Source organism: Rissa tridactyla, chromosome 15 (assembly GCF_028500815.1).
Source record: "Rissa tridactyla isolate bRisTri1 chromosome 15, bRisTri1.patW.cur.20221130, whole genome shotgun sequence".
Taxonomy (NCBI): Eukaryota; Metazoa; Chordata; class Aves; order Charadriiformes; family Laridae; genus Rissa; species Rissa tridactyla.
Window position 1 is genome coordinate 11533763 of NC_071480.1, and position 27357 is coordinate 11561119.

General features: G+C 52.2%; 2 protein-coding genes across 3 annotated transcripts; one reads left to right on the plus strand and one right to left on the minus strand.

The window, feature by feature from the left end:
- Window positions 1-2998: 2998 nt before the first annotated feature.
- Window positions 2999-5426, minus strand: SOCS3 (suppressor of cytokine signaling 3). The gene is made up of 2 exons (XM_054222013.1): window positions 5349-5426; window positions 2999-4912 (listed from the first exon to the last, which is right to left on the minus strand). The coding sequence occupies exon 2, from the start codon at window positions 4843-4845 to the stop codon at window positions 4216-4218; it is 630 nt and encodes a 209-aa protein (XP_054077988.1). The 5' UTR covers window positions 4846-4912; window positions 5349-5426; the 3' UTR covers window positions 2999-4215.
- Window positions 5427-7031: 1605 nt separating this feature from the next.
- Window positions 7032-27355, plus strand: PGS1 (phosphatidylglycerophosphate synthase 1). 2 transcript variants are annotated; one of them, XM_054221498.1, is made up of 10 exons: window positions 7032-7233; window positions 11795-11984; window positions 12871-12948; window positions 14064-14163; window positions 14839-15028; window positions 15386-15564; window positions 16526-17059; window positions 21290-21438; window positions 23743-23885; window positions 25706-27355. In XM_054221498.1, the coding sequence occupies exons 1-9, from the start codon at window positions 7064-7066 to the stop codon at window positions 23860-23862; spliced, it is 1710 nt and encodes a 569-aa protein (XP_054077473.1). In that variant the 5' UTR covers window positions 7032-7063; the 3' UTR covers window positions 23863-23885; window positions 25706-27355. The 2 variants fall into 2 exon arrangements, with proteins under 2 accessions (XP_054077473.1, XP_054077474.1); XM_054221499.1 differs by having other exon boundaries at window positions 25795-27355.
- The last annotated feature ends 2 nt before the right edge of the window (window positions 27356-27357 follow it).

The window sequence follows — 27357 nt, forward strand, 5'->3', positions numbered from 1 at the left end:
TGGTGGGAAGCGTCGGCGGCTGCCCCGCACCCCTCTGGGGGGGCCAGGCTGGGGCATGGCGGGGGGTTCCAGGGGCAGCAGGGCGGCTGCCTGTCCCTGCCCAACCGCCTTCCTGTACCCCAGCACCTCAGCAGGCTCTCCTGTGGCCCTGCTCACTGTCACCCTGCTCCGCACGGACGCCGTCATGGCGTGGAGGAGGTGGTGGCACTGGGGACAGGCTGTGCTTACAGCTGCAGTGAGTTCTGCTGGGTCTCAGCCTGTGGCTCCCACACTGCCTGGAGAGGTGCTCGAGCCAGAAGTCTCCCCACCAGCTGGGAACTGGCCGGTCCCGCAGTCCCGTGCCGCAGACTGGCCTGGTGGGGCAGCTGGTCCGTGGAGGGGCTGCAGTTGCTTACAAGTGCCCCGGGCAGGGCAGGGGCAGTGCTGGTTTGCCCAGCCCGGCTGCGCCAGGTTTGGGTTGTTCATGCTCAGAGCAGGCAGAGTGGAGATGGTGGCCAACCCATCCTGTCCCATCCCGTCCCTGCTGGTCCCAGCTCAGCCCCAGCACAGAGGAAAGCCCGCGGGCGGCCTCAGCCTCCAGCGGGGGGAGGACGGCACCTGGGCCTGCCACCTGGCAGGGTGCTGTGCCGGTGCCTGGTCCATGCCAGGGCTGGTGTGGCACAGTGAGACTGGGCACCCTCCTTGGCTGCTGGCTGCCCAGCTTGGTGCCGCGGCCACTTCCACACTCACTGTTGGCTGGTCCTCAGGCTGCCCCGAGTCCCTCTCTGGGGACGCAGCTGATCGCCCGAGCGCTCCTGGCCGTGCAGGTGGGAACCAGGGCCTCAGGGTGAGGGGGGCTGCGGTGTGCCCTGCTCAGTGCCGGCTCGGTGGGCAGCCACGCGGCACCTGGCTGGTGCCTGGCCCCGGGAGATGCGGGGTGGGGGGAGCCGCAGGACCGCGGTGTCCCAGCCCCGCTCATGGCCCCCTGCATTTGTGCCCCCGTTTCCCGTCTGGCTCCCGTCACCACCAGGCAGCAAAAGGATCTCATCACCTCCGAGAATGCCGTCCCCGTCCAGGAAGCCTCTGTGGGGATGAGCTCAGCCGGCCCCGGCCGCGGGGCAGAGGGGAACTGGCTGCCTGTGACACGCTCGATCGGCCGCTTACGAAACGCGGGGCTAAGTCCGCTCGGCTTTTCTGGAGAAGGCGAGAGGTTTGTGAAACCTTCGGCAGGGATTTGCCCGTCGGCTGCCGCGTCACCGCTGCCGCGAGGTTGGGTTTATTCCAAGAAACCCGTGGGGCTGGCGGAGCTTCCCGGACTCTCGACTCAGCAGCGGGTTGCAGCACCGCCGTGGCCTGAGCGGGAGGGAAGAGGCCCCCGAACGGCGGCGTGGGGGCCCGGGGCCCTTCTGGGAAGCGGCGAAGCCGGGGCCATTCCCACAGGGCTGGGGTCCGGCCGGGGGGCTTGGGCATGGCTGCTGCGGGCAGCCTTCCCCGGAGGGCAGCTTCCCCCCACTCTGCCAGGGGACTGGGGGTGCTCAGGCCCCCCAGGGTTTGGTTCCCCGTCCCCTGCTGTGCCTTGTTCTGCCTGAGAGCTGCGAGGCCCCAGGTACCTCCCCAGAAGCTGTGAACGTGGTGGGGGTGATGGTCCCCACTGGCCAGGGGCTGCTCTGCCCCACGGCGTGGCTCCCACCCGTTCCCTGGCGCGGGGCCGGGAGTCACCGGTGCTGCCGGGAGCCCTGACGTCGGGGATGTGCCTCGGCAGGGCCTGGCGGGCGGCCACCCGTGCGCATGGACATTCCTTGCATAGCTCCAGCGGGTGCCCGGGCAGGCTACGCGGCGCTTCCTGGCAGCCCGCGAGCCACGACCCGGAGAGCAGCACCAAAATAGTCACTGGGACCATGCTGTGCCTGCGAACCGAGCGGGCACATTCGCCATCCCTCTGCTCCGGGGCGATTCCTAAGGGAAGCCTTTTCCCAGCAGCTGGGGTTCCCCAGGCAGGAGCAGGGTGCAGGATGCCCGGCACGATGCTCATGGTGCCGGGGTTGGGGGTGCTGTGGGGGGGCTGGAGGGGCTGCGAAGCACAGGGTGCCCGGGCACAGCTGTTCATTGCTCCTGGGGGCTCTGCAGGGGGTTCCCCATGCTTCCTGGATGCAGGTCTCCAGCCAGGCATCGCGCTCGCCTCCGTCCGTAGCTGCGGATTATTCCCGTGCCTGGTTCAGACCCTCACGGCCAATGCCATTGTGGGAAGCAAGAGCAGGGGTCAGAGCTCCCCGCTGCTGGGACACCCCCGGGGGAAATCCTCTCCTCATCCTCCTCCTCTCGTGCCCTTCCTGGGGCATCTGCTCTGGGCCAGGCTGGGGGCTGGCGGGTCGGGATCTGCGCAGCACAGCCCCAGTGGCTCAGGGATGGAACTTCTAACTCTGTGTCGTGGGGATGAGCAGGACGCAGGACCTCAGCCTCCCTGCTTATCCCCCCGCCGCCTGACCTCACTGCGCTCACAGCACAAGCGCCACAAACCCTTTTCTAACCCTGTGCCTCTCCGTGCCCCGTTCCTGCAGCTTCCCACCCCATCACACGCCGTCTCCTCCTTCCCCTCCTGAAGCCGGGCTGGGGACAGGCTGAGGGACTCGCTACAGAGCGCAGTGTGGGGCTGTGCTTGGGGCTGTGCCACGGGCCAGCCTTGGCCACCAACTCAGCTCCTCCATGCCCAGGGCAAGGGGCCATGTCCTGCGGTCCAGGGACAGTTCGCAGCTGCACCACATGCCCGGAGTCGGGAGCGGGTCCTGTCCTGGCTGTCGGAGTGACGTCGTGGGGCTCAGACATACCTGAGCGCTGGGGCAGCGCTTACGCACGCCAGGCTGTGAGTCACCACGACGGGATCACCCCGGCACCGAGAATGGCTCCAGGAAGCCGGCGCTTACGTGGTGTAAACACCATCCCAGCATTGCAGCGGCCGGGGAGGGACATGCGTCACACCAGGGGGCCTGAGTGGCCTTGGGGGTGCAGGGGAGGAAACAAACCAGATCTGGTGGGTTTTTTTCATTAAAAAATAGTGCTCTTTATTATAAATTATGGAAACGCTTCCTTTCTGAATATAAATATAAATATGTGCAAAGTTTCATCTGAGTTTTGTTTGGTTGAATTTTCAAGCATGGTTTTGCTCAGCCCTCGAGGCTGGAGGTGAAGATGGAATCTTTATAAAAGACAGTGATTCACGTTGGCCTGTAAACATCCCTTAGGTTAAAAAAAAAATAAAAATAAAAAAAAGCCAGAAAAACCCAACCGCTTCTCCAGGAGGACGCAGAAAAGCGCTCGCAATACAACACGCTCCAGGGGATGCTCCCGCCACATTCCCATGGGAATCGGTGCCCGCGGAGCAGTGTGTCCGGGGTCTGCGGGGAGCGGCTGGGCAGAGGTGGGGTGCAACACTTGGGAGTAACGGTCCAGCGGCAGCACCGGGTCCCCAGGAGCTCCTTGCAGAATCGGTCACGCAGCACTCAGCCGCGTCAGGACTTGCTGTTTCCTCTCTGGCTTCGCAGGACATCACCGGGACCGTTAACGCGCAGTGTCACCAAACGATGTGCAGTAACCCAGACCATGGGGCAGGGAGAATATTAAGGCTTAGTCCCCCGGAAAATGGCAACGAGGGGAAAAAGGCAGCGACCTCCAAGTCTGGGGCCTGGTGTGAAAGGAGCTTCCACCCACAAGGAGGCAGCAAGAGGTAAAGTACAGTATGGGCAAAAAACACTTTCCCCTTAAAACCGAGGAAAAGCGATCAGGCACTCGCTGGACTCCAGTGCTTTCCGTTCTCTGGTGGCAGAAGGGGGTTCTCGCCAGGATGTCCCCGGTGTGGTCCCGCCATGGCGGTGGGGCTGCGGCTGTTGGGGCGCATGTCCCCTCGTGCCATGGGTGCCGTCCTGGCTGCCCGAGCCCCACGGGGGCTTCACCGAGGGGCTCTCCCCAGCCGCTCTCCCTGGGCACACTGTAACATCCACCGTCCAACTGGAGCAGCCTCCTTCCCCATGGAGAGGGGATGTCACGCTTCCTCGGGGTGTCCCCCAGCACAAAAGGCGCCAGGCTGTGCTGGCCACAGCCCCGAGCCCACCGTGGCTCGCCCCAGTCCCCCTCCTCTCCTTCCCAGAGGGAGAGGCTTGGCGTGCCCTGCGAGTCCCCGCGCCGGTGGGGCGTTGTGCCTGTCTGCTGCTCTTGTGCTTGTAACCTTGCTCCGCCGGCCCTTTAGAGGGGGGCATCGTACTGGTCCAGGAACTCCTTGATGGGAGCCGGCAGCTGAGTCATCTTCTCGTAGGAGTCCAGGTGCCCGTTGACGGTCTTGCGGCAGAGGTGCTGCAGGGTGGAGACGCTGGAGGAGAGCGGGCGGCTCAGCACCAGGGGGATCTTCTCGCCGCCCGAGTAGATGTAGTAGGTGCGCTTGGGGTGCAGGGTCCCCCCCGGCTGCTCGGGGACAGCGCAGGGCGCGGGCGGCATGTAGTGATGTACCAGCTTGAGCACGCAGTCGAAGCGGGGCACGGGCTGGCTGCTGCGAGGGTCGCTCTGCAGGGAGAAGCTGCCGCCCTCGCACTGGATGCGCAGGTTCTTGGTGCCCGACTCCGTCTTGACGCTGAGGGTGAAGAAGTGCCGCTGGTCCGAGCTGTCCCTGATGAGGAAGGTGCCGGCCGGCTCGGCGCTCAGCAGCAGGTTGGCCTCGCCGCCCGTCACCGTGCTCCAGTAGAAGCCGCTCTCCTGCAGCTTGCGCACGGTGTTCACCACCAGCTGGTACTCGCTCTTGGAGCTGAACGTCTTGAGGCGCAGGCTGGTGTCGAGGGGGCGGCTCATCCCGGTGGCGGGGAATTTGCTGTGGGTGACCATGGCGCAGGGAGCCAGCTTTGCGCGCTCGGGGTGCTGCTGCCGGGAGCAGCGGCTGCTACACCATCACCTGCGGCAGAGGCGGCGGTGAGACACGGCACCCCCGGTCCCCGGGTCCCCCTTCCCCCCCAGGGCACCGGACTCCCCGGTCCTTGGCTACTGCCCTCCTGGGGCATCGGCATCCCCGGTCCCGGGCTATCGCCCTCCCCCACGGGGGCTCCGGCGTCCCCCCGATCCCGGCTGTAGCCCCGCCAGGGCACCGGCATCCCCGGCGATCCCGCTCCCCGGGGAGCAGCGGCATCTCCAGTCCCGGGCTCTCCTCCCGCCGCGGGGCGCCGGCTCCGCTAGCCCCCGGTGATCTCCCTCCCGGGGGGGCACCGGCAGCCCCGGTCCCGGGCTATCCCCTCCCCCGGGGAACACCGGCATCCCCGGTGCCCGGCCATCCCTCCCCGCGGGACGCCCCGGTCCCGCTCCCCCTCCCGGAGCCCGGTCCGGTCCCGCCGTACCTGGAGCGCGGGTGCCGGGGCCGGTCTCGGCGGCGGCGGCGGGGCCGGTTCGGCGGCAGCGGGCGGCGGCGGAGCTGCCGGGGCGGCCCGGGGAGGCCTCTTATAGCGGGCGCAGAGCCCGCCCTCGGGTTCCTGGAACTGCGCGGCTTCTTGTAACGCTGCCGGCGCCCTCCCGCCGCCCCGCCCGGCCCGGCCCGCCTCGGCGCGCCGCCAGCCTCCGCCGGCCCATTCCGGGCAGCGCGGCCGCCCCCTCCCGCTCCCCTCCGCGCTCTTTCCTTCTAAGAAGAGGAGAGTCCCGGCCGCGGCCCCCCCCCCCCCCGCCCGCCCCTCCCCGCCGGGGCAGCCGGGTCCGGCTCGAATGAGTGGCCCCGAGCCGGGGCGCGGGGGCAGCCCTGGGCCCCCCCGGGCAGAGGGCCCGCAGCCCCCCCGCCCCGGGCTGTGGGACACCCCCACGCGGTGGGCGTCCTGCCCGCGGGGAGGGCGAGAGCCGGGGAGCGGGGACGCCGGTGCCCCAGGAGGGCTCAGCGAAGCCCCCACCTCTGCTGGGGGCACTCGGGCAGACGCTCAGCCGGCTGAGGCAGTTTGAGGCCGGGGTACACTGGAGGGGGGCTGCCGCCATGCCGTGGGGCAGCAGATCCAGGTCCCCATGACACCGGCCTTTATTTCAAGTCCAATGTGCCAGGCTGCCACCGGCCTCGGCTGCAGTCCCCAGGGGAAGAAAAAACCCCTCGATCTACATGTCTGGGGACAATAAGGGGCGAATCCCCGCCGAGGCTGTGCCTGGGGGCTCCCAGGAGCCGACCAGGCCAGCAGCCACATGGGCACCGCTCCTGGGCAGCCATGCCCCATGAGGGCGGCGAGGGACAGTGGCGGCGGCGGTGGTGCCTGTGGCCAGAGCGCTGGCTCCGGGAGCCCTGGGATGCTCCGTGCGGTTGGGGTTTGGCACCCGCGCGGCCGAGGGCAGGGGCTGAGGCGCCCGTCTGCGGAGCTGTGTCGGGCCGGTGGGGAGCCGCTGGTGAGGCCCAGGAGCCGGGGGCCTCCGTCCCTCCCCTGGCCGGGTGCCACCACTGGGGCTCTGTCCCCAAGGGATTTCCTCGTCCCTTTGCCCTGGCCCCGGTCCAGCGGCCGCAGTGCCGGTGCCCCCAGAGAGCACCGTGCCCAGCCTGGCTGAGCCAAATGGCGACCATGGCCCCCCTTCCCTTCCCACATGGTTCCTCTGTCGTTTGGCGATTTCGCCTTTTCGTTTGGCGATTGTCATTTTTTGACCTCGAAAACAAACCAGCCTTTTTTTGTCAGTGGGGTGTGTGTGGGGGGGTTTATTTTAAATAGTTTTAATTTTGCCCTGGAGGAGCTGCCGCCTCCTGCCAGTCAGGGAATAAACAGGAGCGGAGCAGTTCTGGGAAGTCAGGCTGCGGTGAACCAAATGCAAACGAGCCTCTGGAGCACTGCCCGGGGGCGGGAATGGCCGAACGCGGGGCGGGGAACGGGGCGGGAGCCTCCGCACGGGGGTGGGGGGCCGGGACCGGGACGCGGCTCCGTGTCCTCCCCCCACCGAGCGGGATGGGCCTTCCCGCAACCGGGGTTGGGCTACCCACGCTTCCGGGCCGCCGTCGCGGGTCGCCCGGGGGGCTCCGTCGGCCGGGAGCCGGCCGACGGAGCCCCCCGGGCGACCCGCGACGGCGGCCCGGAAGCGGAAGTGTGTGTGGGGCGTCGCCATGGCAGCGGGCGGAAGCGGAAGGCGCTTGGAGCTGATGGCGGCGGCGGGGGGCGCGGAGCTGTGGCGGCGGTTGTCGGCTTGGCTACCGCGGGGTCGCCTGGGCCTGGCCGCCCTGCTCGGTCGCCTCTCCGACCGCCTGTCCCGCGGCCGCGATCGGCGGGCCCGGAGGTAAGGAGCCCGGCGCGCCGGGGCCTACCCCGAGACGCGGAGGGCGGGAGGCCTCGGTCGAAGCCGATGTCAGTCCGGTGTGGCCCGGGGGTTTCTCGCCGTGTGTGTCTGACTAAACCCGTTAGAAATGGGCCTGGCTTCGCCGGTCAAGCCCCCCCCCCCCCCCCCGCCCCCGCCCGGCCTCCCCCGCAGAAGCGGTGTCTGTTTCCATAGTGAATCAGCCACTGAGGGGGCGGGTGAGGCTGAGGTTCTGCTCCTTAACCTGGCTGTAGGCTGTCGGTCCGCGCTGGCTGTCCCTTTGTCTTTAGGACGTTGCATGTGCTTTATTTCCTTCTGTGAGGACAAGCTGAGAGAGTTGGGGGGCTCCGGGGAGACCTTCGAGCCCCTTCCAGTCCTTAAAGGGGCTCCAGGAAAGCTGGGGAGGGACTCTCCATCAGGGAGTAGAATGGTAGGGCGAGGGGGAACAGTTTTAAACTGAAAGAGGAGAGATTTAGAGAAGATCTAAGGAAGAAATTCTTTGTTGTGAGGGTGGTGAGCCCCTGGCCCAGGTTGCCCAGAGAAGCTGTGGCTGCCCCATCCCTGGAAGTGTTCAAGACCAGGCTGGATGAAGCTTTGAGCAGGCTAGTCTAGTGGGAGGTGTCCCTGCCCATGGCAGGGGGGTGGGACTGGATGATCTTTAAGGTCCCTTACAACCCGAACCATTCTGTGATTCTTGTTTTTCATTTGCTGTACTCCTGCTGTTCACGTGCTAATTGCCGTCACTCATTTCCTAGGGGTGGCTTTCCACTGGGCTGCCACAAGTGCTGATCAGCCTCCGGGGTTCAGGTGTTGGGCACAGCCCAACCACGCGTTGCCCGTGGAGGGTGAAACCCCCTGCTCCTGGGGAATGGGACTCGGTCCCAGCTGTGCTGGGACCATGTCTGGCAGGAGGGAGGTGAGTGGGGAAGAGGCCGCTCCTTCCAGCGGCGGTCACTGTTATGCTGGAGCAGGTGAATTGTCAGACCGTCCACAGAGGATATTTTCACCGTTGTTTTAAACGGATCTCTTAGTGCACTGCTGTGGGAAGGAGTCGGCCTTCATTCCTCTTCCCACAGCTCCTTCCTGACATCTCCCTTGGACAGCTGCGCAGTGAGCAGGATCTAGGATCTGACCTCTGAAAATTGCCCAAACTCTCCCTTTCCTCTCTCTCCTTCCCCAGGGAGCGTAAGGGACAGGGAAGGTGCAGCTGTGGGGAGGTGCATCTGCCCTTCTTGGGCACAGCCATGCTGTGCTAGAGGGAACACACAGCCGTAGCCTTGGACTGTGGTTCTTCTAGTCAAACTTTCCGTAGTCATGCTGTCCTGAACAGCCTCTCCTCTTATTTTTGCCACTGCATCACTGCCTTAGTTTCACTGCTGCTTTTGTGGGGCTGTGCGATCAGAAATACAAGTCATGCTAAAACCAAAACATTAAAAATACAGAGGTGGTTGTCTTTTTGTAGAGCCGTGTCTCGGGTTCAGAAGTGATCAAACAAAATGCTTTGAAGAAGGTTTTTTTTTTGAAAAAAAGGTCTTTCCTTCCCTCCCAGTTTTGGGCATCACTTTGCATTGTACTTGGTAAGAGAGCGCTGGAAGGATCCTGTGGTTTGTTTTAGTTAGTATGGTGCCTGATACGATCTTCTGGACGAGTTAAACTCATTTTTGTAAGGGCGGCATCTCTCGTGGCATGGCATGTCTTCGCTCTGTTTCCCCCTGGGCAGCAGGTTGCTGCAGTTGTCCTTGCTGTTTGGGAGCCCTGCATAAGCCCATGTTCTGCTGTACGTTCTTGGTTAAGCCAAGGAAATTCTTTTCAGACTTTTCTTTTGGTTTCATCGGTGGTTTTTAGTGTAGATAGATAAATTACTAGACTGAGCCCTGGAAAGAGGCAACTGAATTCAAAGAGAAGCAATTTGTGGATCCCCCTGTGTGGTGACGTATGCGTGGGTGAAAGGACAGCGTCGTATCCTGCAGTTTCAGTTCACCTCTTGTTCTGCAGATGAGGTTTTGCAGTGAATAAGAGTGTTTCAGCTGCATCATGAGTTTGTCTACCAAAACCACAATTTTTAAAAATAGAACACACACAGAAAAATCCCTCGTTATATTTAGGGTCAACTTCTTATGTAGAAAAGATTTGAGGTGGTTCCTTTTAGTTCTGTTTTCTCTTTCCGGTTAACATGATGATGTGGAGTGCATAGGAAGGGCTCCCCCTCCGCCCCATTTTCTGTTTCTCTGAAAGCTGGTTTGTCAAAGTATGGAATTTTGACTATTTCTTCATAATGTTACATGGTTTCTGCCTGTCATGTGCGTACAGTTGAAAGGATTGTGTTATACTGGGGGTAGTTGCTTGAGCTGTTTTCAGTCACTGGTGGATAGAAGCTGCCACTTTGGTGGACGGTTGCTGTGCCATTGTTACTGTTGGCTAGAACAAAATACTGATTTATTTGATAATTATAAAAGCCTTAGGCTCTCAACACTAAAGAAGTTCTAAAATTTCAGTATTGGGTTAGAAGATCAGACTGTAGATATACTCTAAATTGCAGAGGCAGTAAAAAATCCAGAGTATAGAACTAGCGGATACCAATACGATAGAATTAGTCTGAAGGCTCAATCCAAATAGTGCTGGTGATGCAGGTCGATTTTACTCCCTGAGCAGCCCTGGGAGAGGTCTGCCTGAGGAGCACCACGTCGATCATAAACCTGACGCTTGGCCACGTAGGGTGAGGATGCAGTTTAACTTGCAGTTGTCAGACTCTTTGCCAGAAAATGGCTTCTTGGAATCCTGTTTCTGGAAGGTGGCTTCTTGGCCACTCTACTGGCGTTTGGAAGTATAATTGGCCAGGATTGACCAATGGAATAATAAGGAAAATATTTATCTCCTCTTGCTCATTAATTATTATTGTAAAATGCATAAAATCTGCTTTGATTTATTTTTTTTTTTAACATCTTCTCTGGAATACTTCCATTGTTTTTAACAGCCTGTATTGGTAATCTATACAACTTCTGGGTGTTAAGTCTGAGCCTGGTCCACATGCTCTGTTGAAAACCACCATCCTAGGAATTCTTGCACAAATTGACTCAGATTTCTGTTGCGATGAATAGTCAGTGACAAACTAGTGGATTTTCCAGGAAACGCAACTGCGAACTGTCTGGCTTCTGCGTAAGGGTGTTCAGAAACCTTGTGAAGATCCAGTGTTTTATCATGAAGCAAAAGAGTGAAATCATCTTCCTGGAATCTGTGGTCAGTTGGGCTTTGGATTGTGGTAAAACCTAAAAGTTCCTTGTAACAAATTCTGGTAAAGGTTGTAATCAAGTTTTTTCTTGGTGTGTGGTGGTGGCAGAATGCTTCGGGATGGGTCAGAAGATGGTGGCTGCCTCTTGGCCCGAGGGACCTGGCGGTCCTCTGGGATGAGATCAGCCACCTCGGATCTGTCCTGACGGCAAATCTGACTCTGCGAGTTGGATTTGCAGAGTGTCTTCTGTCGGCTTTGGGGATGTAGTTCTGTCCCTTGCTCGTCAGTTCCTGGATCTCATGGGAGTTGCTGCTGCTAATTGTGCTGAAATGTGGTTTTGTCATGTGGACAAACTCCTACTGGGGGTTACTGTATGACTTGATGGATTTGCATGCATGAAGCTTCCAGAGAAGAAAAGATGCCATTTGCTGCTTGTCACCCCCTGAAGCATGACTGTTAGCAGTAAGTTGGTTTCTTCCTGAAGTGACTTCAAAGGAATTAAATTTGTTCTGAAATTTTTTTTTAAAGAAGGAGCTTCCTGCTCTTTCCCTTACAGTTACTTTCAAGTTTGCAAGAGAAGTCTTTGTGCAGAACGCAAGTGGCATCCCTGTAGAGGGCTACCCGATGTTTTGCAGTCGTGGTTCTTGGCTCGTACCTGTTGAAATACACACGGTGCTTTGGTAGGTCTTGCTGGTGATACGACTTCATTACTCTTGCTAGGACTTGCACGCAGGCACTTTGCATGGTGTAGATCTTGTTCTGGGTAAATTTGAGGGGTTGAGGCATTTTTCTGTTTTGTTAAGGAACTTTTAGAGAAGTGTGATTTTTAAGACATCTTTACCTGAAATAGAAACAAGGAATCTTTAGCTCAGCTGAGAGCTAAGACTAGATGTGAAAGTGACTGTTGGCTGTGGCAAAACTGTTGCATGTGTGATGAGGACATGATTACAGGGATAGCTGGTACCACAGGGGCACTGCCAGACGTCTGATTTGTAGGTGTTTGGGAGAGTTCACATCCTCAGTTTCTTCAGCTTCCAGCCTGTGTCCTCTCCTGTGTTCCTCTTCTGATGAAAGAGTAGTTTCCCCTCGTCTCCCCTGCTAGTTAGGGGAGGGAGCTGATGATGTTAAGATCTATTCTCCCACGTTTTTCTTGTGTTTTTCTATTTATAGATTTGGCTTTGGTGATTCATCTGCAATTGTGGAAAGGGAAAGGCCTTCTTGCCATTGTGGATCCTTACAATGTATTGGCTTGGAGGCTGTTTGTGGGAAACAAAGGCTCCATCATACAGAATTCCTCCATCTTTCTTTCCACAGATCATCATGGCTTCTTCTGGCCCCGTTGCTCACCCCTCCTGTTCCTGTGATCACAGCCCCGCCTTGTTCCCTTTGTCCCGAAGGAGCACACAGGTTCCAGTGGATCAGGAATCTGGTTCCAGAGTTTGGGATCTCCAGCTCACATGTCAAGGTGCTTTCATCCCCAACGGAATTCTATGAACTCTTGAAGGTGAGGTGTGGGTTCCAAGTTGCAGTAATGGTTTTTGGGGGCTGAGAGCTCCAGTGGTTATGGAGAATCATAGACAAGTTGTTAGGAAGGAGCATCTGCAGGTTACTGGTCCACACTTCTACTTGCAAAGGATTGTCATAAAGAGTAGATCAGGTCAGGCAGGCTTTGTCTAGCTGAGTGTGTGGTGACTGCTCTCGTATGTAACAGTTTTAGCTGCAGAGAACATGTTCCTTGGTTTTCCAGGAAGCATTGATTTCTTTCTTGATTTTTGGATCAATGATGCTGATGTTGCTCTGTAAAGACCTGCGTGTTTTACATCTTTGCTCTCAGTATGTTATCCTTCTGCCTTTCCTCCTACAAGGCAAGGGAGACAATGCTATGATCTGGCTGAAGTGATTGTCCTCGAGGGAACCACAGCTCGCCCAGGCTGCAAGAGTTGGTGGTGTTCAGCCTGGAGAAGAGAAGGCTCCGAGGAGACCTTATAGCAGCCTTCCAGTACCTAAAGGGGGCCTACAGGAAGGATGGGAAGGGACTCTTTATCAGGGAGCGTTATGACAGGACATGGGGTAACGGCCTCAAACTGAAAGAGGGTAGATTTAGATTGGGTATCAGGAAGAAATTCTTTGCTGTGAGGGTGGTGAGACCCTGGCCCAGGTTGCCCAGAGAAGCTGTGGCTGCCCCATCCCTGGAAGTGTTCAAGGCCAGGCTCGATGAGGCTTGGAGCAGCCTGGTCTGGTTGGAGGTGTCCCTGCCCATGGCAGGGGGTTGGAACTAGATGATCTTTAAGGTCCTTTCCAACCCAAACCATTCTGTGATTCTGTGGTCTGGGTCACCAGTGATCACAGAGACCAAAGATGAAACTCAACTTATTTTCTGCTACTCCCAGGTGCAGATAAAGACAGCTAAGCAGCGAGTGGTGATGGCTTCACTATACCTGGGGACGGGGCTCCTCGAACAGGAGCTGGTGAGTGTGGAAAGGGTTTGGGAAGGGGAGAAAGTGAACACAGGAAGAAAGTGTCTACCTGTGTAAAAAGCCTCCTGTTCCTGCAGGTACAAGAGGCGTATGTGAGCTGTGATTTGTGAGCTTGTAATGTCCTTAAAACTTTCCGGTAGGGATTCACTTTACCTACCTTCTCTCCTCTCCTGGAGAGTTTTCTCAGGGTTTCTGGCTGCATTTGTGTACTTTTAAGTGGGGTGGGAGGAATTTGGAAGGGAGACACATGGCGTTTCTGTTTTAAGTATAGTACAGAGCCATGGAACTACGGAACGTTTTCATGGGATAATGACCCTGCATCTTTCCGACTGCTAGAGGTTACTGGCATAGTGTTCAAAGGGATTTTGCAGAACTGTGGGATCATGGGCATTTTTTTTTCCTGGCATTTTTCTTTAACGTGATTGAAGTTGTACGTATGTAGTGCTATGTTTTGTCCTCTAAGTACAGTATGCAGATGCAGTATTAGCTCTCTGCATTTAAGAGAGAGGTCAGTTTTGCTTCATGTTGTTTAGCTTTTCTGTTTCTTCTCCTTCCCTCTAGAAACAAAAGCGTTACCTAAGACCTTCAGGGAGAAGCCTGGCCTTGCCAGTTTCTTATGTTAGAATGCAAATTCCACAGCAGGGTAAAGGTGGACAGAACCCTGCACAGGGTTTTGTGCCTGGCTTTGTCTGGGCTTGTACACAAGATTTGAATTAGCATGTGACAAACAGCCTTGTAGTTAAGGAATAAAACTGCCTCTGCATCGGTTGTGAACTCCTAGCAAGGTTTCTCTTTGGTAATGCAAATCTGTGATTTGGGAATGATGTTGGGACTCTCTTTGATAAAATTAATTCCTGATCAGTGGCTTGAAGAATGCATGCATGTAAAATCAATGCCCTTTCATGTATTGCTTTAGGCTCATAGAGTAGGATGCCAGTCTGACAGATGCAAAGTCTAAACACACAGTGTTAGTGTTTTGCACGAGTAGGAAAGACTCGTACTAGGGTGTGGAAACTTTCGTGGCCACTGGCCTCCTGGCTGCTAAACACTTTCCTTATAAAGCTTTACTTGCTCTCTGTAATGAGTAAAGAAACCTCTCTCTGCAGGTGGATTGCTTAGAAGAAACACTGGAGAAATCACTGCAAGCAAAAGGATCGTCTAACCTCAGAGTTTCCATTCTCCTTGACTACACCAGGGGATCTCGGGGTAGATATTACAGGGCTTTGCTTTCTTCAAAGGCTTATTTTACAGTTGGGCTGGAAAACATTGTTTTCAGGGAGAGGCTGTCTTGACTGATTGGACCCACTTGCTTAAATCATGTACGTTTCAAAACTGGCCTTTTGTATGCCAGTAACTACTTATTCCCAGAAAATCTTCAAGCTGAGCAGTTTTTCTTCTGAAAATAGGTGCTAGGAGCAAGAAGGGCCTACCTCTGGTCTGTGCAGCTTGTGCTTTCTTGCTTAGTTCACTTATAGTGCATTTGCCCTTATCTGTCATACTCTCTTATATTTTCATTTTTAAAGGAAAGTGGGAATTGTTGGAAGTAGGAGTACACTTAACCAGAAAACTTTGTGGTGACTCTTTGAAGTGTGTGTTGCTAGTGCTAGGTGTGGCTTGATTAGAAGCTTGAATGATGTCAGACTTGCTCAGTGGCCGTTTCCAAGGCCCATTCATCAACAAACTTACAGTTCTGGATTCAATTTCAATATTGACATAGTGCAAATGAAAGCGATTTAAAAAAAAGGAAAAAGGAAAACACATTAAGTGCCAGCAAAACAGATCATTCTGTAATCAGCTTCTAGCTGAGGAGCTGTGATGCCATGCCACAATGTATCCCCTGCCTGGTGTGATCCTGTGTGTGAAACTCCCCTTGTCTCCCAGGTAGGAAGAATTCTCGAACAATGCTAATTCCATTGCTGCAACGATTCCCTGAGCAAGTCCGTGTGTCCCTCTTCCACACCCCAAACCTGCGTGGGCTTCTCAGGCTCCTGATTCCAGAGCGTTTCAATGAGACCATTGGACTGCAGCACATCAAGGTCTATCTCTTTGATGATAATGTGATCCTGAGCGGGTGAGTCCTGCCTCTTCAGGCCCTTATGTGGTTCATTTAGCTGAGGTTTGGAGGCAAGGTATGCATGCTGCCAGTGTTGTCTGAACTTCAGTATTTCCATCTGGTCTTTCCATAGTGATCATATCAATGCTTTTCTGATATGGAAGAGCAACCATAGCTCTTCCACATGATGTTCTCATATGAAAGAGACTATCTCAAAAGGAAAAAAGAAAGATTTCCCATGAGTCAAAGGGAAATGTCCAATTTGTATTTTAGTCCAGCTATATGCAGAGTGAGATCTGTAACCTAGGCTGGGGTGTTCAGGATCATATGCCTATGCTCTGTTCTGGAACTCAACTCTTCTTTTTTTTCTCCTAGTGCAAACCTGAGTGATTTGTACTTCACCAATCGTCAGGACCGCTATGTTCTCCTGCAGGACTCTCCTGAGATTGCAGACTTCTTCACTGAGCTAGTGGATGCGATTGGAGATGTGTCTCTGCAATTACAGCGAGATGACACAGTGCAGATGATGGAGGGGATGGTACACCCGTACCAAGGTAGGAGGGAGTTGTGTTATCTGGTTGGATGGTATGATCTAGAGGAGGGGAGTACAGCCAGGGTTTATGGATGACTTGAACCCCATCCATTGCTGAGTGTCTGACCATTGTTTACAGACTCTGGGGTGTCCCATTTCTGTGCCATCCATTATTTGAGACTGGATTTATCAAAGTGTTCCTAGCACAGTGGCTATCACCAGCTAATCTGGCAGAGAGTGCAAAGGCTAAAAGTTCCTTCCTCACTGTCTCATTGCCTCTTCATAATTCTGCTGCTTATGACCTTAAACAAGAACTTAAATTCCTCGAGAGTTTTTTCTGTTGTTGATGTTAATGTCTGTAATTCTAGATGTTCTGTGTGTACGTATTCTGAAAGTGTCATGAATGTAGCACTCTTTTTGGTTATTAATATTTTGTAGTCGTGTCTATTCTGGGAATCAAATGAATATTGAATTAGGAAGACCGTTGGAGTGGGCAGAGACGAATATGTATCTGTCAGGCTGATTGCGTCATAAGTTTTTGTCCTGGCCTTGTGCACTGCTGTGTGATGTAAACTTGGACTGTGGGCAGTAGTTTATTTTGTATGTCCCGGTTCATTCTTGGTTATCGTTTTAGCTTTGCCCTGGTCTTTCCATTTTTCGTTGGATTTTTCAAGCTGCTGTTAGTCAAGTTTCTTATCCCTCTTAAAGCTGAATGTTTTTCTTCTCTAATGTAGCTTTGCTAACCTTAAAACATCTGGTTTTGAAACTTAAGGAAGAAAGTTGAATGGTCTTTGTGTTGTCTCCTTTTTGTTCTGATACTGGTGTCCTGTCAGGAGTTTTTTCCCACTACATAATAGGTGATGGTAGCTCTGTACCTTTAGGTCTTAAATGCCATGTCTTGTGGTTTTTTCCCACTACATAATAGGTGATGGTAGCTCTGTACCTTTAGGTCTTAAATGCCATGTCTTGTGGTTGTCATGCAGGAGACAAGATGGCTTATTGTGAGATAGCAAATCGAAGAGTCATGGAGGTGATCAACTCTGCCAGGATGCGACAAGAACTCCTTCATGCAAAGACTTTTCACAACAGCCAGCAGGGCAGCTCCTTGTTATCCCAGCAAGGTGCTCAAGCGTCTGGGAGTCTGAAACCAGAACCCGACACCTGGATCTACCCCTTAATCCAAATGAAACCTTTTGGGATTCAAATAGATGAGATGGTCACAGAGACGCTGCTGACAGAGGCTGAACGGGACGCCAGGATATACCTTACCACTGGCTACTTCAACCTGACACAAGCGTACATGGACCTCATTCTGGGCACTAGGGCTGAGTATAGGATTCTTCTGGCCTCACCGGAGGTGAATGGGTTTTTTGGTGCCAAAGGGGTGGCAGGTGCCATCCCTGCTGCCTATGTTTACATTGAACACCAATTTTACAGTGAGGTCTGCTACCTGCACCAACAGGAGAGGGTCCAGCTGCAGGAGTACTCTAGGGCTGGGTGGACTTTCCATGCTAAAGGTAAGATCTCCATTTCCCAAGGGGACTTATTCAGAAGGCATTTGAGACTTGCACATGTCTGGATTGCACAACTAGCGAGGGGATGGCTGGGTGCCGAGTCTAGAGTTAACCTCCAAAATACTCATCCGAGGTTCAAACATCTTGTTTGCATAAACCTGGAAGGTTTGGATCACTCGGGGGACGGCCATGCAAAGTCATGTCTTGCCCGATTCAAATATTGTCCCAGAGATTGTACAAGAATTGTCCCAGTGGTGACAGTAAGGCACTGTCTTGATGGGAAACTTGATGTGAAAGAAAAGGAAGCATCTGGATGTATTTATGATCTCAGTAACAATTGTGATTCGCTTTCTTGTATCCTGCTTGCCAGTTGCAGCAACAAGAAGTGGTGACTGTGTCAGGGACCCCGGGGCGGGATCCACAGCAGAAGCGGGAAGGGAGCTCGCTAGTGGTGACTCCCCAGTGGTCCTGGAGGCCACGTTCTCTTGGCAGCAAGTCTTTGTGGGGAGGATCCAGGTGTTGAGGAATTTGTACCAGCTTCTGCTTATGGCATCCAGGAAAGTGCAGTATAGTGAAAAAATGCACCCATGTGCCTTCTGGGAGCTGGGGGCAGCTGGAGGGGAAGTTGCTGAGAAATGAATATTGCTTAACAAATGTAGTTAATAATAAACAAAAATAATTAATACTGCCATCATGGTCTTCTGTAGAAGACCCCAGATTCTTTCTTCCTCGATAGATTGTGTCCAGCTTTCACAAACCTAATGCTACCTTGACAAAACATGAATGTTTTCCCCTGACTGTTGCTGGTTGTGTTTCTAAATTTTCTTTCCATAAAGTGCAGTCCTTTACTCTTATGTTCTCCTACTTTATACACAGTAGTAACTATTAGATGGCTCAGTAGTAGATTTTAATAGTGCAAATAGCTTAGGAAGTCTACTTAATTGAGGAGTTGTTTTTTTTTTTGAGAAGTCTGATGCGTGTGACACTTTATAAATATCCCCCGTGGAGGTGCACCAGTGGAACACCTCACAAAACAACTTGGTCTCTGGGGCAGGCATGGCCCTCACCCGAGCTGAGACATCTTTGCCGTGTTCCACAGCATCTTCTGTTACTCTAATCTTCTGCAATCAGAGCTCTGCACCGTGTCACTGTGTCCCTTCCTGTGATGGCTCACAGGTCCCCTAGGACAACTCTATTACTGTAAGCAGTACCCAATCTGGCACTAATTAACATGCAAGTTTCCCCAGCTGGCTTTGCAGCGTGCTGAGGAGCATTTCCATTGTTTGCAGCACATGTCTGATCTGAAGGCTGGAAGGATGCAGCCCCTGGGGCTCTGCCCTGTTCCTGTTCCCGTTGTTCTTCTCCTGTTGTTTGTTTAAGGAGAAGATCTGTTAATGATTGTGGGGATGCCTCTATCTGCCCTGCTTCCTGCGGGACTCTTCAGAAGAAGGTTCAGAGGAGGTAGGGAGAGAAAGCTGCTGAGTAGGCCTTCTCTTGACTAAAGAAAACACACGAGTGTTACTAGGCTGCCTCTGTTGAAACTACAGACCTATCTAAGGAGTGTTGTGCAGTGAGATCAGTAACTAGTGCAGTAAAACCTTTATCTCAATCCAGGGCAGCCTGAGGGAGGTGCCTGCCTGGCTGGGAAGTCGTGTGTGGTCTGTCTTCCAGGAAGCACGTGCTCAAGCGATCTGTGGTTCACAGGTTCCTCCTCTTGCTGGGCACTGCTGACTCTGAGTAGGATTTTGTGGTTTGGCATGGATTGAGCTCAGAAGGCATGGGCTGCTTTTCCAAGCTACCAAGGTGCACGTGGCAGTCAATTCCTTTTAGGGCCAGCTGTGCCTTCTTGTGGAAGAGCTGTACAGTATGCTCCTTGAGAGTGGGGTGCAAGACTCAAGGTGTTCAGTAGTTCCTGTGCGTGGCAGGAGGGACAGTCAGAGATGTTTGCTGCCTTCTTTCCATTTCCTCTTTGGAGTGCTGGAAGGATCAGCTTGTAGCTCCCTTCTCTGGCACTCCCTGTCCTTTGATGTGTTTGATGCACCCGGTTTCCTTCTGCAGGACTCACGCAGTGTGTGTGAAAGAGAGGACAGAGCAGAAGAGGGCAAGGGAGGAAACACAGAGTCTGGCTCCTGGAAGAGGACGTGAGATCCCTAGCAGCAAATACTGCCTGTTAATACTTCCTTTTTGGGCTAAGACGAAAGACACTCTTTGGTCTCCTGTAGAATCTAGGTGATTTACAGCAAACACTGTGGCTGCTGTTTTGTAAACCCTTCCAGCTCCTCTTAAAACATTTTGTATCCTCATGCACAGTGTTCGGCAGTGTGTTTTCCCACCAGGGTTACGACTGTCCTTAGGTTTGTTCAGTGCCAGGACAGCTGTGGCAGAGCACGGCACAGCCCTTGTGCATGTGTGAGTAGGAAATGTAAACCTTTGCCATGCGAGTGGCTTTCCTGGGTGTAACATCATGAAGCCTACCTGCAGCAGTGCACATCTACCCATCTGGTGATGCATTTCTGGGTGTGGTGTCATGGGTGACACAGGTACATCCTTTAGGCTTAGGGTGCCTTCCATGTAAGTGTCGGGTGACAGAGTGCCGGGCAGGTGGCTGTTTGCTCAGAGATAAACCTGCATTATTGCTGGTGAATGGCGGCTGGGAAACCACGCTTCCCCTTTCTGGAAAGGTGAGTCACTGTTTGAGCAGATCCTGCCAGGTGGCCATAAAGCCAGAAATGCCATAAAGGCTTTAGGGCTGCCGCCTGACCGCTTAGAAAGAGCGAGGAAGCGTGTTCCTCATGGCTGCTGCCTGGGCAGAGCTCTGGCTGTGGCTGTGCCGGGGCACCACGCAGCCCATGGCAGCCATCCTGCCTGGTGGCAGAACTTGCTGAATCTCTGTGCCACTCAGGTGTGTTCTTGTGGCTCCCAGAGCCCCTTGCATCAGCACTCTTGCCCTTCTCGGGTGGGCCGAGCCTGTGGAGGGGTCGGTCCCATGGCTGGGTCTTGGGCAGTGCCAGCTCCAAGCCCGGAGGTGTCACTGAAAGTGGCAGCGGAGCCACTGAGTGTGTGCGATGTGGGGGCGGGGAGGAGGTTACAGGAACCAGCGGTGAATCGGCAGCTTCTTACTCAAGGCATTCTTGGAACTGCTCTGGGGTTGAGTTAGGAAACCTGCTTCTATTTTAAGGACTAGGTGGTTTTTATGCTACAGTTTCTTTGTTGTAATCTTTGTGTGACTTGCCGTAGGGATAAGCCATCTATCAGGGACCTGCCCAGGGCTGTTCTAAGTGCTTGTGCCTTGCTAAGTGGAGAGCAAACACTTCTTGGATCCATTTGTACACAGAGAATGGCTGTACAGACTCTCCTTGGCAATAGTCCTGGCTCTCCTGTGGCATCCCTAGCTGTTCTTTCCCGCTGTGCTACAGCGGTGTGCTTGAGAATAGTACGGTGTTTCCAGCTTGTGCTTGAAAAAAGAGTCCTGGGTTGTATCATACACGCTCTTGTTGTTGCACTGGCAAAGTAATGTGTGAACTGCAGTGGTGAGCGCACTTGGGAGTCTTGTGTCCTGGCAAGAGTTTGGTTTCATCTTCGGGTGGCTCCTCAGGAAGCGAGTAGGCGTAATAATTTGCGCTTCTCTTAGGAGTCTTTATTTCATGTGAATTCACCTGTTAGAGCAGGCATCTCCCTGTCACTTCACGTCACTGTCTTGTGTCGTCTCAGGAAAGGGGTTAGTCACTGTGTGACTACACGGCTTCCAGCTCTGGAACGGACTGGTCTGGGCCTGGCTTGCCTGCCTGGTGCTGTCTTGCTTGCTGTAGGTTTTCCTTTACTGAAAGACTGTTTGTTTTATTTCAGCGCTTCTGAGATATGCCACGGTGCAAAATGACCTCTAACCTCCGATAGTGACTCATTCTGGATTGTTTTGGGGGCCCTCCATGCAGTGTATTTACATTCTTAAGAATGTGTCCCCAGGGCGGCACCAAGGGTGCTGCGGCCTCTCTGCTAAGAGCATGAGTTTGGGCAATGTGAGCTGTGCCCCATGTGTACCCCAAGAGTCATACGAAGCTTTACAAGACGTGCTAGACCACCCGCAAGGAAACTTGCTTTGTGTCGTGATCTTTTATAGTTACTGTAATCTAACATGTTTAATTCATTTCTTCTAAGCACAGCAATTGTTTGAGGCTACCCGGGTCGTTTCCTTTGTCTGCCACGCTTCCTTTCTTCTCCTGTTTTTTCCTTCAGGCCTCTGGCTGTACCTGGCAGGAAGCGACCTGCCCTGCCTCACTCTGATTGGCTCGCCTAATTTCGGATACCGATCGGTTCATCGTGACTTGGAAGCTCAGGTTGCGATAGTGACAGAAAATAAAGCTTTGCAGCAGCAGCTCCATCAGGTAAGTGGCAGTTACGGGGAAGTAACGTGGATGTTGTGCTGCTTGGTCACATAGGGAATGCTGATGACGCGGTTGCAATAAAAACCTACAGCTACAATAATTCAAAACCTTCTTGAGCGTAGGAAGTCTCAAGGAGCTGTCAGTTAAGTGACTATTGATGAGATGCCTGCTGCAAGTGCCTGGTTCTGGGAAATGGAGGCCATAACGGGAAAGAACATGCGTCCCCAGTGAACTCGAGTGTCGGGAGCGCTGAGAGACACAGCATTCGGAGAGGATCTGCTGGCTCTCCTCTGCTCGCTGATCACGCAGCGTGTTCTTGGGCCTTATTCCCAATATTTGGGCATTGCCAAGATCGCACCGTGCTCGTGGATGATGACGTCAGGCCCTTTGAATTACTGATCTTGGGCTTCTGGAGGACTTTGCTTCTCAGGCATTTGGGAAATCCTTTGTAGGAATATAAACGCCAATCAGTTAGCTTCTGGATGGCTGCCCAAAGGCTGTGCAGGTGAACAAAGGCAAGGGATCTTAGTTAGTTTCTGCAAGAAGAGGATTTCTGGGCTGATTGGATTGCCAGTTAAGTTATATGACATCCTATAATCTTGACACAAACATTTTTCAGTGGTTTGATGTTCAGCGTCCCCGGTTTGTTTAATATTTTATTTTATTAGGCAGCTTGGACTGCTCAGCACTTTTGCTGCTCCTCTAAATCCTGTCTGGTTCTCCAGCTGTCTTGACTTGGAATCTTCTGCTGGAACTAACAGTGTCCCAAGTAATTTCTCATGAAGTGCTCTGATACAAAGCAAATTGGTTTGGTGCCTCTGCGTGTGACTTAGGGACCTCAAAAATGTGTTCTATTAAGCAAGTCCTGGCATAAGAAGGCACAGTTGTCTTCAAGATCAATGGGAATTGCCCTGTTGCATCAGGGCACTTCCACAGGATGAGTCAGAGTATATCTAATCAAAAACAATTCTATTACTGGAAGAGTTGCTTGAATATTTCAATTCATATCTTGCCTCTACTTGTTTCTAATGGAAGGGGAGAATCAATGAAAATATGACAAAGGAATTTTCTCAAACAGTGCTGCAGTGATCTAATTTAAAGGGCTTTAAACCATTCCCATTTGCTGGAAGCTGATTTTGAAATTGGCTGTTTGTTTACTGTTCTGTGATCTTTGTTTAGAAGACTTAATACGTTACTGGTACGCTGCCATGAAATCACTTTGCCTATGTAACAGTCAGTTCCATTTTAAAAACGCGTGATGAGATTTGGGAAGAAATTTGAGCGGTCTGGGTATCTTCGAGTGCTCCAGTGAATGAACTGAGCTTCAATTCACATAACTGGTCTCGCCTCCAGGATCAGATAGCCTCTCTGGATCAGATGACCATGGTGCAGAACCTTCATAGCAGGGCTGCCCGTAGCTCTTGGAGCATTTGGGGTTTCTAAAATTAGACTGATTTGGCACACAAATGTCTTCCTTCTGTTGTTGTTTCATTTTTTTGGTGTTTCCAATGCTTGGCTCCTGCTTCCCTGTTCCACCCTGAATTTTAACAGTGCAGAGTATTTTCTGTTGCTTGTGGCAGTTTAGCTAATGAAAAAAAGATTATGATCAGATTTACAGTAGATGGTCTGCTCCTTGTTTGCCTGTAAATCTAGAAACCTATTGGCTTTGATAAGAAAACCACTTCTACCTTTGATCAAACAGCTGCTTTCACGTGCAGTGTGAGCATGTATCATCATCGTGATGGTTCATTTCCTCCTTCAGCGGTATTGTGTACACACTGGAGAAACCTAAGTGTTTCTGGTAATTTAGTTGAAATCATGACTGCATATTCATTTGAAAACACAGTGCTTGAGCTGTGTCTAGAAAGAGCCGTGTAAGGCAGTCTCTTGAGATTATGGTAAGGTTTCCTTTTCTGGCAATTACAGCGAGGGATTTAGGATTTTTCTGAAACGGAAGCTTACCTCTCTTGCAACTCTGGGGCACAAAAAGGCAAAACCTTCTACCTTTGCTCTTTGTAGAGTTTAAATTGCCAGTTCTGGAGGTTTGGTTACTTAGCGCACTGATCGTCATCAGAAGGTGGAGTGCTGTGGCAGGCGGGTGTGGGGGACACATCCTTGGTCTTTAGTTGCTCTGTGAGTTGTGCTGCAGGGAATGAGACTCTTACGTTCAGGCTTGTGGGAGAAATGATGCATCCTTTTGTCAGGATCCATTGCCAATTTTATTTGAGAATTCACTTTTCTTAAAGGCCATTATATGATTTAACACTTAGGATTTACTGGGGTGATGTTTCTTTCCCTGTATAGGAGCAGGAGCAGCTTTACCTCTGCTCAGGCGTAGTCTCGTCATCAACATTTGAGCAGCCAAATCGTTACGTGAAACTGTGGGTGAAGCTGGTAACACCTCTGATCAAGAACTTCTTTTGAAAGAAGAAAAGTTGCTGCTTTGGGTGAGTTTTCTGCCATTATTCTGGGGAATTTATATTGCACTGACTGCAATTAATAAGTGCACTACTCTTTATCATGTAGAAGAAATAGATGATGGAAACATAGGTGGTGTGGGGAAAAAACAGGCATCTCATTTCTTCTGGGGTATTTGCCACTGACTGGAATCACTGCTCGAGGGCTATATTGGGTTTCACCTATGAGAATTTCTGGAAGGGGCAATGAAAGAGAACCCATACAAGGGTATTTCCCATGCAGAGAAATAAAACTTCCATTTCTGAAATGTCCCTGTCAGAGTGTTGTGGAGAGGGACTATGTTTATTTTATCTTGACCAGCTAATAGAAAACATTGTTGGACTATTTAAAATGCTTTGTCTTTTTTGTATCTGATCAGTGCTTTGCTTTAACCTTGTAGATGATGGTTAATAGGGGCAGTTGTTTTTACTTTTCTGCTTCGTTCAGTGTCCTGGATTTGCCTGGCTGTTCAACTGCCCAGTAATCGGAGCCCCTCTGAGCTTCATGGAATTCCTTTTAGATTTTTTGCGTGCGCTGTGCATATAGTCTGTGCAGTTGGCACTTGAGCGTGTGCCCTTGACGCTGAGTGTTCACACATCCATTTTATTTCCATAAATATGGCCTCTGTCTCCGGAGCTGTGTATCCGGCTCCTTCATGTTAGGATGCGTTAGGAGTGTCTTTCATGAGTTGTGGAGAGGGCATGAGAGGACTTCTGGTGCCAGTGTGATTTTTGGATATTACTTGCTGTGAGTGGGAAGCTGAAGCCGTAACACATATCCTGCAAAGAAGGTGTTTGGCAAGCCAGATAGAAATGTGTTAGAGCGCAGGCTTGGGTTGCCCTGTGAGTTCCACTGGTGGAGTACGTGCAGTGTGTTCTGGTTTGTATGGCCAACAAAAGGGATTTCAAAGGAGCTGAAGGTAAGTGTAGAGCTTAATGGTAATTTACTCTGAATGCTACTATATAAAGAAGCAAACAGCTCTACTTGCCCCCTCTTGTGGCTTTTCTTACCACTAGCTGTGAGGGTGGTTGTATGCAACTGTATTTTAGAACTGATTGTTCAGATATTTAATGAGGTGGGATTTTAGTGAATTATTTTATGCTAAAGGGACAGGCATTGGCTTCCGTCTGGTGGCCAGAGCAGATCTAATCACTCTGACAGGCATTACTGCTGATACAAGTTATATGCTGTGAGAGGAAGGGTAGCATAGATTCTATAACCTAGAAATAGAAAGAAACGTATTTCAGAGATGGATCTGTTTGCAGCTGGACTTTCTTTGGGACGTACAGGTTGACGTGTTGGTCAGCTGGGCCAAACCTGCCCCTTTCTTCTTCCATCTGGTCTAAACAGATACACGCTTCCCTGCAGGAATGTGTCATACACACGGCTTGATGACTTTCGGCTCACAGTTAGCACTGAGCGATCAAACAAATAGCTGTGGAAAGACAGAGAGCTATGAGAAAGGAAGGAATCCGGATAGTTGCATGCAATTTTTCCGTTTGGCTTCCTTCGGTGGTCTGGCTCTCAACCAGCACTTTATCAGAAACCACCAATTGAAAACCAGTATCCGTCATGAGAAACTCCACGTATTGTAAGAGCAGCCTCCACATGACAGCAGTTTCAGCAATGTTTTTATTGATACTTTGCTAAAATGGTTCTGGTACAATCAAACTTAGTCTAAGTTACACAACTTTGAGTTTTTCTGCAAGTAAAAGTGTTTGCTGTTTTCCATAATCATTAAAGTTTAGACCTGCAAGAGCAGAGCAACCCCGGCAAGGATCCACTTAGCGGCTTTTTCTTTTGTCTTTAGGTGAAAGGTCCAGACGTAGGTGGGACCTCGCATCCGCGTCTTATAGACAGGACACTCATAGACGTTCTTGGTTTCCATGCGGTCCACAGGGATGGCTCTGATGAAGATGACTGGCATCATGGGCGCCAACTCCTTCAGTCGAGCGTCTGCGATCACACCAGAAGGGATGTCCCATCGAGCGCCTGCAATATTATGAAGTTGTCGGGGTACCTGCTACCCAACGGCTCTTTTGCTTGGAGGGGGCTGTTTTCGTAACTGCTAATGGGTGGGGAGGAGTTGCTCTGGTAGCCCAGCCGGGGATGGAGTGTGCCGGTTGGGTAGCCATGGCTGAGTAGTCGTTAGGGCTAACATGTTATCATCTCACTGTGACTCATGAATGCGTTTTGCCTTACTGTGTGTGGGATGTCTAAATAAATTCTGTCCCCGCTCATCCCTTCAGCACGGGTTTGCATGACAGTTGTGGAGCTGAAGGTGGAACTTGGCCGTGGTGGGAACTACGACAAGCTGTCCTGTGTGGTCTGTGCTCTTGTTCAAGTGGACCCCTGCGGTGCTCTGCTGATACTGCCATCTCTCTTCCCCCTCGTTTTTTAGCATTAATTATTTTAGGTTCTGAATTTCCTGATTTGTCTTACTCACACATCAGATAAGAGTGTAATACATTTATTCACTAGAACCACGTAGCTTCAGACAGCCCAGTCCTCAGGTCCATAACAGCAGTCTGAATTTCCAAAACCAGTTTCTGGTTTGTGAAACTCTGCTTGTAAACTGGACGGGTGCTGCCCTCAGCTGGCGCGTCTCTCACATTAGCGTGGAATAAAGGCTCCACTGCTTGGAGCTTCTGCAAAAGCTCTACAAATCCTAAGGCAGTGAATGCTAACACCTGCTCTGTTTGCAAGAATTTTTAAGGCTGAACTGTGCTTTCTCCGTGTCTGAAACATCTCAGAAAGATGTGGTCTCTTACCTTCCATAAATAGCCCATGCACATAGGAGCCTTCTCTGGGTGGAGCTGTTATATCGTCGCGGTTTTTCTTGGTCACTTCCACTGAAAGACACATCTTGTCCAGTGGCCATTCGTTTTTTCTGGCCATGGACTGCATGATGGCAGTGAGGAAGGACTGGGGATTAAAGAATCCGGCCAGCCACACTGTTGCGGGCAGCACAAAGTCTGTTGTCCAGACTTCCAGTTCCTGGAAAATAAAACCAACAAAGTACTTGGAGTGAAGCATGGCCTTTGGGTGGCAGGATGCTGCTTTGAGATGTGATGTGACAAGGAGCTGATGCTTCACTGTGCCTAACGAGCTGCAGGTAATCTTCCAGAGGGGGAGACTGGGATGGAGGTGGACTGTGATGAATAAACAGCAGATTCCACTGCAGCAATGAAACTTAAACTGTTCGTTTGGATTGCAGTAAATACTGCTATTATTTTTTTTTTTAACAAAGCCAGACTTTAAATAGATGGTTTTATGAAATATTTTTTTCTTCTGAGACATATAAAGTTATGATGGGGTTAGCTAATGTTCTTTTGAAACAGTGATATACTCTAAAGGTGAACCTTCTGCTCTCATTCTCGGGGTAACCAGGCTATTTCAGGTACTTCAAACTGCTTAAATTAATGTTGAAAAATAAACCATTTAACCATTGTACAGTGGTGG

Bases quoted from the DNA above. Each gene is read 5' to 3' on its own strand.
- SOCS3 (XM_054222013.1), bottom strand. From the start codon at position 4,845: ATGGTCACCCACAGCAAATTCCCCGCCACCGGGATGAGCCGCCCCCTC.
- PGS1 (XM_054221498.1), top strand. From the start codon at position 7,064: ATGGCAGCGGGCGGAAGCGGAAGGCGCTTGGAGCTGATGGCGGCGGCG. The intron at 14,164-14,838 runs GTAGATATTACA...CTTGTCTCCCAG, and splicing joins CTACACCAGGGGATCTCGGG to GTAGGAAGAATTCTCGAACA. The intron at 21,439-23,742 runs GTAAGTGGCAGT...TTCCCTGTATAG, and splicing joins TGCAGCAGCAGCTCCATCAG to GAGCAGGAGCAGCTTTACCT.